Source organism: Salvelinus alpinus, chromosome 8, assembly GCF_045679555.1.
Source record: "Salvelinus alpinus chromosome 8, SLU_Salpinus.1, whole genome shotgun sequence".
Taxonomy (NCBI): Eukaryota; Metazoa; Chordata; class Actinopteri; order Salmoniformes; family Salmonidae; genus Salvelinus; species Salvelinus alpinus.
The window spans coordinates 59,722,852-59,735,550 of NC_092093.1; the positions used below are offsets into that span (position 1 = coordinate 59,722,852).

The following is a 12,699-nucleotide window of genomic DNA, read 5'->3' on the forward strand; positions in this document are numbered from 1 at the left end:
TGAGGTAGTACTCTGAAAGGAATAGAGGGTTTCAGCCTCTACTGTAGTCCACGTTATTAAAGTAGTGATGGTGCTTAGACTTCCTGTGTAATCGAAGGAACACGTACACATAGTAATATGATACCTCATACACAAGTCACACTCTATTCAATGAATACCTATCAGTGTCAGCATTCAGGAAACACCTCTTGTTCATTGAACCCAGAAACACTTAGAATTAAAGTACTTCCCCACCACAACCACAGTGTACGTGTAATCAAAGAGCGTGATCGCCTAATCAAATCTAGATTAATAATAATGTATTTTTCAACAATTACCAGACCTTTTAGTAATGATGTTACCGCTATAAAATAAACATGTCGAAAGCTTTTTAGAACAACCACCAATGATGCTGACCGTTTCAATGTACACTCAGCCAATGCTGACTGTTTCAGTGTACACTCAGAGAATTACCACGATTGTCTCGTAGGCATCACGTGATTGGTCCGGCGTACTAGGTTACCTCAGACGGTCTGAGGGGGTTGATTAGTTTGGACCAAATTGAATTCAGGGAGTCAGTCATCATCAAATTAATCAGAGTCCATTTTGTGCCTGACACGCCTTTTCAAATCTCTGCTGACTCAGGACATTCAATTTAATGCGCCATTACCCTTTCAAATGTCACTTCATTGTTTAATGTTTTATATCAAATGGCCTCCACTTGAAGCAAAAGCCAACCGTTTTGGATATTCCCAAATAAATGTTTAGATTCGGGCTCACAGAGAGAGTGAGTCAAACCCTATACTAACATAAACTGTTAAAAATATACAAATGTTTAGGTTGGACTGCAAAGTCATCCCCATCATCATGACATACTAATATACACATTTGAAGTATGATGGAAACACATTCATTGACGTGTTTGACATGTTTCTGTTCTGTTTCCATTTCCACATACACTATACGGATGAACCTCAGGTCTAAATCTTATTTTTTCCCAAACAGTAGAAAATAATGCTGCTGATAATATTACATTAAATAATATTCCTTAAATGTGCTTACATGTATTTTACATGTCTTTTACTTGTGTAACATTAGCAGTTTACTGTATTATTAGTGCATGTATACAGTATATTAAGCTGTATGACTGTTTATGCTTATACCTCTTGGCGCCAGAGCTGCCTTGAACAAGAGATTAGTGTCTCTGCTACTGTACATAATGGCATGATGTACTTTAGCATGAATTACTACAGTACCCATAATGCTCTCTACCGGTTTTATTTTAGCAAAGATGTTCTGACAAAAACATAATGTTGTCCTCTCTCCTTATTGACACATGGTGTCATAAGTGGATTACGAAACCACGCCCCCTTACCAATAGAATCTCAAGGGGGACTCACCTGATTAAATAAAGGACGGATAAGCTTACCATCAGGGAAGCAGTTGTCAGGATCCATGGTCTCTTCGGCCATCTCCGAATACTCATCCTCTTCCTCCCCTGGCTTCCTCAGATCCACTGTGCTGCCCTCTGAAAGGCTGACGTCATCCTTTACCTGAGGAACACATGCAATCAGAGCCATGTTAGATGAAAATATATATTATATATTACCATTGATATATTGGTAATATAGTAGAAGGTGATCTGGTATGTATGGAGAGAGAATCGTTCCGTCTTTTTCTCCATCTATAAAAACCATTCAGAAGGAAATAATTAATAACTACTACTGTCATGATGACTAATAACTACTACTGTCACTGTCTCTGGACATATTTGATTTTCACATTCTGGTGCCTATAAAGTCTGGGTAGGTCTAATATGACATCTAACCTGGCATTTCCTTTGTGGCTTTTATCGTATTGTATTTTACAGCACATCTTAATCTGCAGCATTTGTTTCAATCTGATCTGGTAAATTTCAAGTCAAGCAATCAGAGATCTGGAGTGAGATTTATAGCATCAGCCTTTAATAGACAGAAGAGGTGTAGTAAGATGGATATTTTGAAAAAAATCCAGGCAAAACCCAGAGACTGCATTGTTGGAAATGGACCGGTAAGGAAGCATTTCACTGTTGTTTATGAAGCATGTGACAAATAACATTTGATTTGACTCTCTAGATTGGGATTCATTTGGATATTTGTTTCCTCACACATACACTATAAAAAGCTAGAGGTTGCCATGTTCACCTGTTACAGTAAACACCGAGGCGATACAAGACCAATCTACTTGAAGACACACTTCCAGTAACCCTAACTGTGTGTGTGTGTGTGTGTGTGTGTGTGTGTGTGTGTGTGTGTGTGTGTGTGTGTGTGTGTGTGTGTGTGTGTGTGTGTGTGTGTGTGTGTGTGTGTGTGTGTGTGTGTGTGTGTGTGTGTGTGTGTGTGTGTGTGCGTGCGTGCGCGTGCGTGCGTGCGTGTGTGCGTGCGTGCGTGTGTGTGTGTGTGTGTGAGTGCATGTGTTTGAGTGCATGTGTGTGTGAGTGCATGTGTGTGTGAGTGCATGTGTTTGAGTGCATATCAGAGTGGGAATGTTGATGGAGATGATGAGTGAAGCCTAACGCCTCGAACACACCGACAGCGTCATTGCGCAAAATGGAACACAGCATCATCTGGATATGTACTGTGTGGAACAAAAGATCAACATTCACCTTTTGCTACCTTTTCTGTCAAGACGTTTACACATACAATTTGATGCATATGTTCTATAAATCCAATGTACGCACAACACAGAACGCACTAAGGAGAAACAGAAAGAGCAAGAAAGGGGGGGAAGAGGAAGAGGAGAGAGAGACAGAGAGACAGAGAAGAGGGGGGGGAGAGGAGAGAGAGACAGAGAAACAGAGAAGAGAGAGGGGGGGAGAGGAGAGAGAGACAGAGAAGAGAGAGGGGGGAGAGGAGAGAGAGACAGAGAGACAGAGAAGAGAGGGGGGGAGGAGAGAGAGACAGAGAAGAGAGAGGGGGGAAGAGGAGAGAGAGACAGAGAGACAGAGAGACAGAGAAGAGAGAGGGGGGAGAGGAGAGAGAGACAGAGAGACAGAGAAGAGAGAGGGGGGGCGATGGATTGAGAGAGAGAGACAGAGAAGAGAGGGGGGGGCGATGGATTGAGAGAGAGAGGAACTTTAAGACAAAGCAGATCTCTCTTGACAAGTGGCCGCTGTGCCTTACTCTCTTAGAGACTGTTGAAATGCGTCCTGTCTGACGACACCTCTGTACTGAGGAGAAGGAATCATCCGTAATCAACCTTCACAAACCACATCTGACCAGATACAAAGGCACAGGATGCGAGGAGCAGGAAAAAAAATAGAGCGAGACAAAACCCCTTCTTTACTTCAAAGGCTCGTGTTTTGCCAAGCTGTAACATCTCTATTTACTGTACGAGGCCAGCAACAAAGATGTGAGCCCCTGACACTGATCTTTTCCTGAATGTAGAGACCATTTTACCTCCATAAGGATAATGATGATGGATTGTATTTACATATATATAATGCCGGATTGCACTTCTTTTCAATATGTCTCAGTGCAATGCATTGTTGTAAGGGTAACTCACATGATAAAACAGTCCCAAATGTAGGGACAATTATGAATAGTTGGACAAAAAAATAAATACCTGTACACTATTGAGCACACACGTAAACTTTTCCAATAGGTTTTCAGTCTTCAACAGTGTGTGATTTATATACAGGATCTATTTATTTTCTATACAACAGCTGGGTCTAATCCTGAATACTGATTGGTTAAAACCGCATTTCAGCTAGTGTCCATTCCATTTTATACAATTGGTGGGTCTAATCCTGAATGCTGATAGGTTAAAACCACATTCCAGCCAGTGTCCATTCCATTCTATGCACCTGGAAACATAATGGTTCTACTTTTGAACTAACTATTTGCACCGGGGCTCTGTGGACTACTCGCGGTGTATCGTAGTGTCTGAGGTAAGGTGACAACACCAGAGTCAATAAGACAGTCATGCATAAACACAGAGTAAAGTCTGGGTAGAGGAAGTTCCAGGGTGACGAATGTCAGCCTTCGGCATAATAGAACCCTCAATGCGCTCCATCTTTAAATCATTCTTTAATTCATATCCTTCATGGCCATGTGTCATTTAAAAGGATGGTGCACCCAAAACTGAAGTATGACCGATGTTTTTATATTTGTAAAGTGGGATAAAGTGGAGCACAATCCATACCTTAATTCATCTATTCTGTTGAATACTTTTTCATTTTGGAATTCCCTATATATTTCCTCCACCCTCAAGGATGCTAGCCTTGGAGAGCACCGCTGAGAGAGAGGGATGACTTAACAGTTCAGTAGATGTTCTCAACTGTCCAATACAGCCATACAGTCATTCTGTACAGACAATAAAACGAGGCGGCCCTTCAACAAACAATCTTTACTCCAATTTCGCTCCCACATTCTCTGGGCATTAGAGGATCAGTATTATATTACCGCTGCCAATAACCCACGAATGCCCGACAATAACTACAACATCAATCTAAAACCAATACTGTACAGTCATTGTCCTGCTCAACTTTATGAAGCTTTCTTTTCTTTTTCCTCCTAAATAAACAGATAAACCTTTTATGTCATCTCATCTCTTGAGTTTTACTGGTCATGCCATACCTATGTCAGACTTGTAACAACATATCATCAGATGGACAGTACCTGTCATGCGGGCATCCCATGAGCCTTTGGGTTTTACGGAATCGTCAGGCTCAGCTAAGGGGGGCCCTACTGTGACAAGGTCAGCTATGTCTGGTAAAAGCACTGATGATGGACTCACAAACCCCCACGGTCCTGATACACATACCAGGGGCATTGCCCCCCCATATGACAGACCTATAAATAGCCCCTTTGGAGAGAGAATGGATAACTAACAAGAGTTAGACACGAGTGTGCGCAACACACACACACACACACACACATCCCAACTCTATGAAACAGGACTCCCCTGAATGCATGTATAGCCATGTGTTGTTGTCAGAAGCCACCTGCGGTTAGTCTCTTTGCCTCTACGGGGTTAAAGGGGGTTAAGGGTCAGGGGTCATGTACACATGGTGTAGTGTCAGGCATTAAGGGTGGCCATGAGGTATTTAAGGGGTCCCAAAGAGCGACACAATAAGATAGAAGAGAAACTGCCAAAGTAAATGCCCTGCTTGAGTGACACTCTTCTTGGCCTGGCTAGCCAAAATTGGAGAGGTATGTTTTATAGAACGCACCAGGGAGAAGTCTGTAAAGTGGCTATAGTTGGCAGTGTAATATATGGATGAATAAGGAGGTATCTGTAAATGTCAATATGAACGACAACTGTTTCTATCATCACTACCCATAATACTCTGGGGTGCAGCAAAAACCTTCCTCCTGGGGGAGATTCCCTAAAAACACACCGCTTCGATACAGCTACGACTTTTATGTTGCAGGTTAGGAGAACTCACACAGCAGGTTAGGAGAAGTAACGTAGCAGGTTAGGAGAATTAGGTTAATGTTCGGAAAATGGTTAGGTGTTGGTGAAAATGCTTTCCTAACCTGCTACGAAAAGTCCCTTGCAACGAAGTGGCGTATTTTATGGAGGCTCCCCCTGGGGAGCTACCCCCCCAAACCCTAATCTACCCCACCTGATGCTAATGCTTACAAGGACCTTGACTGGCAGATAAACTGAATCAGGTGTGTTACAACAGGGTTGGAGCAAAAGCCTGCATACCCATTTCTCCCAGAGGAGGCTTGGCCCCAACCCTTATTTAGACATTAAGAGCCACTGACATGCTAGGAGAAATTCCCTGCCAAAACAATTTCAAGCATGTTTTCAGTGAATGAATTATACCAGAAAAAAGGTCTTATCTCATCATGTATCCCATTTCCTCATCAGTCTCCTCTGGGATCTGAGGCGGCCCCGGTTGTTGCCGTGGTTGCGTTCGGACACAGCTGTGCGGCGTTACACAACCGTTGGTCCCTGGAGGACCCGAGCCATCAGAGCCGATGCTCATACCTCACACTTCCTGCTCTTCTCCAAGACTGACAACAACACGTTGCTGCCAGAGATGTCCGTAACCCTTATACGTACCACTACGCCACTTAGAATAGATGGCCAACACATACAGTAGCTTCATTCCATGCAATTACTTTGGTAATCAGAACGTTTTAAATGACTCAACTGTGAATTGCTAATAACGTGCAAATTGCATAATTTACTAACACCGAAAGGAACATGATTGAAAGTTTCAACTAGTTTACTAGTTAAACCCAAACAAATCACATGTTCTATCTGGAGCACGCTGAGGTATTTACCCTTGGGGTTAGCAGAAGTAAAAGTACACTGCACACTGGCAGGAAGTGTAGCACTGTAGCGTGAGCATGGTCTCTCTATGTTTAACAGGATTAGCCTTGCACAATAACCTTGTTAGTGGGATAATCAACATAGGCTTCCCGCTAAAACATTATCAAGCCATTAGTGACAGAGTTGAATTTACAAGCTATGCTTATGATATACAATGGCTCAATGGTGTGAGGAATGGTCAGTAACAGCTCCAGCCTCTACAAACACACACACACACATACACACACACCCCACGTGCCACACACACATACACACCCACCCTCCGAGGTGTAAAAAGTGGTCCGGGCCTTGGCCCCTGTAGTGATGAATCAGACAGACAGGCTGTTGACTAAGGAAGAGGTAAGGTGGAGGTCAGAGGTTAAAACATGCCATCTACATTGTCCCAGTCTTTCAGCCGGCAGTGACATAACAGCTCATATGGGAGGTTTGTCTGCATGTGTGCTAGCACTGCTTTTCTCTCACACCCTCCCCCCCCAGCCACGCTTTGACGTTAAGGAGTTGTGAAAGGGACGAGCCGCGTCTGCCTCCGCTGCACACTCTCCACAGCAAAAACTAAAGCAGAGACACTTTGTTTCCTGCTGCTAAACTATATGTTTTGGATGTTTCTATTTTTTTTTTTACAATAGAAAACACACACATACATACGACAACATACAGAAATATCCACAACATCACCCCTGCCCTGTGTTGAATGTTTCTAGTTCACTTTTAGGTGCTAACTAATGTTTCAGGGCAACATTCTCTCTCACTGCCCTTTTACTGACAAGGGATAGCGACAGGCACACATCCGAGGCTACGGTTTCATGAATAGATGCAGACGGTTGATTTTTATGCCATGTTTTCCCTTGTGGGCCAAATCCCTGTATGCATAGGAAACTGGCTAGGGAAATAGAGGGAACGGCACACCACCATGATAATCTACACATTGAGCCACAGCAAACGTTTATGGAACATTTCACAAACGTGGAAACCTGATATAGCCTCCATTGGAGACATGTACAGAACAGGTTGTTGAGAGAGGACAGGTGTAGAGAAAGATAAAACAGAGTGAGTGGGTGTATGGGCAGGTGTACCGAGATGGAGTGAGTGAAGAGATAAAAGAGAGAAAAAGAGAACAAGGGAAGGTGAGAAGACAGGTGCGTAGTGTGATTAAAGCAGGTGGGCAAGACGTAACCGCTCTCTTAAAACTGATTGGAGCACAGGTGTGCAAAGAGACAAACCAGTCAGCTCTGTTTAGAGTGAGAGAGAGACAGAAAGAGAACACAGATGCTTTTTGTCTCTCACTCTCTCTCCCTCAACAACCTGTTCTACATGCTGGTAATTCTGTATCATGTTCCCATAAACAGTCATTGCTCGATATACTACAACCTTGTAGTACACACCGGTGGTATGCCGAGCCCTCTCTCCCTCTCTCCTTGCCTCAACTATTTTAACAAGTTAAATTACAGTTTTACATTTATTCAAGGAGCCTGGCTCATTTCACATGCATCCTTATCAACATAAATTCATCTTTGAAAGTGACCATAACCCCCAGACAACAAAGTAACGGCACACGATCTAGCTTCCTATAGTGGATGCAGACACAGAGACAGTAATGTTAAAGACAAATGCAGGCAAACAAATGCACTTTGCCCTTAAGGATCTAATTCCATATTCCTGATTGGGCGGAAATATAGAGGGCCATTGTTACCAAATGGAAGAAGGACCCAATTGCCAAAATAGTAGTATAAATCTTTAGAAAGGGGTAAAATTGGGCATCCATTTTGGGAAGAGTCCGCTTGGGGCCAAATTGCTCTGGAGGAAACGAGAAAACAAAACAAGGCATGAAAATAGCCTTTGTGCGTGGGCTCGGAGCGGCTCACTTGGAGAGAGGGATAGGGATGGAGCGAGAGAAAGGGAGGAGGGAGAGAGTGAGAGATAGAGGGAGCGAGAAAGAGAGAAGGCTTTCTCTCTCCCTCTAAGGCTCTCTCTCCAGTTATTAGCCTAGCTAAGCAACCTCTCAGGCCAGAGAGCGAGTGAGTGAGAGAGAGAGAGAGAGAGAGTGAGAGAGAGCGAGAGAGAGCTACAATAATTCATTAATCTATCTGATCCTCAATTAGTAGACACAATAAACAGCACAGCTCTACCATTTCATGAGCGAGCCAGTTTCAGAAAACTAGCTTTAATACTGCAATATTTTCACTATGCGCAATGGTAAAATGAGTAAAAATAACTCAAAATGTCTCTCTGCTGTCAAGAAGGGGGCTGCTAAAACGTTTTGCTCGCAATGTGGTGGTGGCTATGCACATTTTGGGTACGCAGACCTGTGAGCAACTGCACATTTTGTGTGGCCCCCACCCCATCAAAGTTGCCCATCCATGCTATAGAGTGAAACTAGACAAACACTGTCATGATTCCATACCTACCAGTAGTCTTTCACTCTGGAGTCAATTACTAATTAAAGATGCAGTCCGGGATCTTAGTTAAGCACTTACAAATTCAGAACATATTGTACCAATTAGAATTCGTAACATATCATACGAATTGCACTCTTTCTTTGCAGGACGTAACATATCATACGAATTGTACTTTTTCTTTGCAGGACATAACATATCATACGAATTGTACTTTTTCTTTGCAGTACGCAACATATCATACGAATTGCACTTTTTCTTTGCAGTACGTAACATATCATACGAATTGCACTTTTTCTTTGCAGGACGTAACATATCATACGAATTGCATTTTTTCTTTGCAGGACGTAACATATCATACGAATTGCACTTTTTCTTTGCAGGACGTAACATATCATACGAATTGCACTTTTTCTTTGCAGTACGTAACATATCATACGAATTGCACTTTTTATTTGCAGGACGTAACATATCATACGAAATGGATGAAGTAGAACACAATTTTCGGGGACCCATTTTTGCTCGTGAGCAATACTTTCAAAACTACTAGCTGAAATTATTCAAAAGCTCTAGAGCATCACTTAAAAGTAGAAAATATTAGCTTAACTAACCAGGTATCCATCCAACCTTTTTATGCGCATAAAGTACATGTTGGATAATTTTTTTTATGACAGGCCTGATTGAAACAGCAAATTTTGTTAGTAAATTTAGTTAGTAAAACAAAATCCGCTAGACAAGGTGGGATCTTTTTGTTATGCAAGAAATGGCGATGGAAGCATTTTATTCGCAAATATTGATATTATAACCATCATATCAAAGTAAACTTGGAGCCATGTTGTGTGGTCCTCCCACAACAACTGGGGAGGACATGCAGTTTATTAGGCTACTGATCAAATCAGTTATGATGAACTTCACAGGGTGGTGAAAGTGCAAGGTGATGAGCTTGATGCTCCTTTCCAATAAATTGCACTACACAGCTGATTCAAATAATCAAAGCTTGATGACGAGTTGGTTATTTGAATCAGCTGTGTAGGGCTCGGGGGGGGGTACATTTGCTATAAAACAAAACTTTTTGGGGGGACAAAACCATCAGTAGAGTTGAAAACACATGGAAACATATTTAACTTGTATTTTTTATTCTCTACACAGGAATTTAACCGCAAAAGTTACCACGTCATCACGCACAGCCTTTTATCCGCCGCAAGTCAATTGTTTTAATGCAGATTTAAAAATATTTGCATAAAAATCTTTCGCCAATTGGATGGAAACCTAGTTTATGAGGAGATAATAATATCTGAATAGCTCGTAATCGCAAAGATGCAGCTGATATTGTTATAGACTTTCCAGTATCGGTACCCAACACTACCACCAACCCATCCTACCTGCTTGCTCTCCTCCACTTCCTCCTCTTCCTCCTCCTCCTCCTCTGAGCTCTCGCTCTCATCCTCCTCATCCTCCTCAGGGAACTCCACGTCTGACTCGCCAGGAGCGATGGGCACGCTGATGGTCAGATTGGGGTTTGTCATGTAGCTGTCATCGACCTCCGGTACCATTATCTTCCCTCCGTGGCGCCCGATCACCCCGATCCCTCCCCCCACCGTCACCACTGTCCCGTTGCCCACCTCGCCTAGCGGAGCCCCGTGGCTCAGCCTCTTGAGCTTCAGCATGGCCTTTGTTTCTTTTCTCTTCTGCCGTCGCCTCTTGAAGTTGCCGTTGAAGAAGTCACAGATCTACAATGAAGTAATGAACTACGTTTACAAGATGTGATGAACTTGTATTTTTGTATGTACTTCAATTTTTCCCGGTGATTCATTTGTTTGTTTGGTTGTTATTGGTTGTTTTATTTTGCCCCGTCGTACATTTTGTGTCATATCTTACCTAGAATCTATGTAATTGTCCACACTATATAGTAAAAAAAGGTATATCATAATTATTAAATAAAAATATGTGTAAAAAGTGTCCGACCTGGCTTCGGAGCCAGCCCATGCCGCTTTTGATGCGGCCAAGAGCGATCTGCAGGTTGTTCATCTCGCCGTCGTCGTCGGGCGCCGAGAGGTTGTCCGAGCTGAATGAGCTGAGCAGCAAGGCTAGGAAGAGGTTGAGTACCTGGGAGGAGTAGAGAGGGAGATGAGTTTGAATAAAGCCTTGTCCTTCTGTTTAGTATAACTAGGTAAAGTCAATGAGGAATATGTGCCAAACTGGAGTCCTTAAGATGTTATGACTTTCACCTTGATTGAAAAGTTAGTCACAAACAACATCTTACAGTTAACCATACAGCTGGATAAAAAGACTAGATAAAGCTAGCCTGCGGGTTTGGTTCCTGAGTCGGTGTGGATGGAGAGGGCCCAGATGTGTAACACTAGAAATGTAAACAGCAGGAGTGATTTGAGCCCGGTATAAATGTCAGCCTCCAACTGGAACCGGAGATCTCCTTGTCCATGTTAAACAAGAGAACCTACTCCTCTGGGTTGTAGGGCTGTGTGGTTTAAGTGTGTGTATGTGTGTGTGTGTGTCCATGCATCCGTGCTTGTGTGTGGGCCTGCCTGCAATTGCGGATGCGTGTGTGTGTGCATGTGTGTGCGCTTGTTTGATTAAAGTGCACGTGGCAACCATGGTCCCTTAGACACAGGGCCACTTTTCCTCAGTTTAGTAAATGTCAACTGTGCATGCAGTTTCATGATGGAATTTCATTACCATCGTGTAATGATTACAAACACCATTTTGTAGTCAAATTTAGATTTTTCTCCATATCCTAACATGAGCTTCACTAATGAAATCCTTTCTGTGATTTGATAGAGCCTATCAAAGTAACATTACAATTTTTCCCCGGGGGCCGCATTCGGTCCTCAAAGAGGTCTGGAGGACCGCACTGAAAGTTAGTTATAGTTCCTCTACGTCTTATGTTTGACACCCCTGTCCTAGACCTAAAATGCATTGTTTATGTTTACCTAAGACGGTTCTCTCTCTGTTTCAGGCTCATAGCTGTTGTAGCAACACATCAATCAAATCAATCCAAATCAATTAATTGTCATGTAATTCATCTGTTTCTTGATAAACATCAATTTATTATGCAGCCAGCATCAATCAAAGTTGACAATGTTCATTGGTTCTGAAATTATGAAATTTGGTAAAGTGAAAAGCAAAATTGCACGTGAGTGCCTCGCGTGTCCCCAAATTACCAAAGGGAGCGAACTATCATAGTGCGTACGTTGTGCATGTATTCATCCATATGTGTATGTGTGTATGTGTGCATGTGTGTGTGTGTGTGTGTGTTTGAGGATGGGAGTTGGAGGCCCTGGACCCCCTGTGCCTGCCCCTCCCACCCCCTGTGCCCCATGCCCATCTCGCCACGCCTGGTGCCCACTGTGACAGGTGTAATTGGGTGTCTGGTTTTTCTATTTTCTGCCCTGCTACACTTGTCCTTTAAAACACACCGTCCATGACATCCTGCCATCTCAGAGAGTGATACAGCAAAACCCCATGTTGTCCACTGAATCACCACCTCATCTTGCTTCCAACCATTCCATTTTTTCAGGTCAAGAAGAGGTGTTTTAGGATGTAGGCTGATTTTGGGACGGGGCTTTTTAGGTTTGCAGGATGTGGTCGACCTTAGAAATGATGGACATTCAGATCGACACGCAACACTCCCCCACATGAGACACATCCTAGCAGCTCCTCCATAAACACCTCATATCTCATCCCTTATATCCCAAGGAACCCACTGTGCTGCGCTGGGCAGATGAGTGCGTGTCAAATCGGCACACTCGCCTCGCGTGCTGTTATGTTATGTTTGTCACCAGAGTATCCCTGACATACCTAGCCAGGATAGAATCAGCCATAAGCTGCTTTATCATGATTGATGTATATATGGCGTAGTCTGGTGCTTTACCGTGATTATACATATATATGGCGTAGTCGTCTGCTTTAACATGATTATAAATATATATGGCTTAGTCGGCTGCTTTACCATGACTATAAATATATATGGCATAGTCGGCTG

General features: G+C 42.9%; 1 protein-coding gene across 3 annotated transcripts in view; it reads right to left on the reverse strand.

Annotated features, from left to right (window-relative positions):
• LOC139583372 (sodium channel protein type 3 subunit alpha-like) overlaps nt 1–12,699 on the reverse strand; it is a 199,313-nt gene that overhangs the window by 32,635 nt on the left and 153,979 nt on the right. For all 3 annotated transcript variants that reach the window (XM_071414376.1, XM_071414375.1, XM_071414374.1), the window contains 3 exons: nt 10,665–10,805; nt 10,082–10,429; nt 1,409–1,532 (listed from right to left, as the gene is read on the reverse strand). In XM_071414376.1, coding sequence (XP_071270477.1) covers nt 1,409–1,532; nt 10,082–10,429; nt 10,665–10,805 — 613 coding nt within the window. The remainder of the gene's footprint in view (nt 1–1,408; nt 1,533–10,081; nt 10,430–10,664; nt 10,806–12,699) is intronic.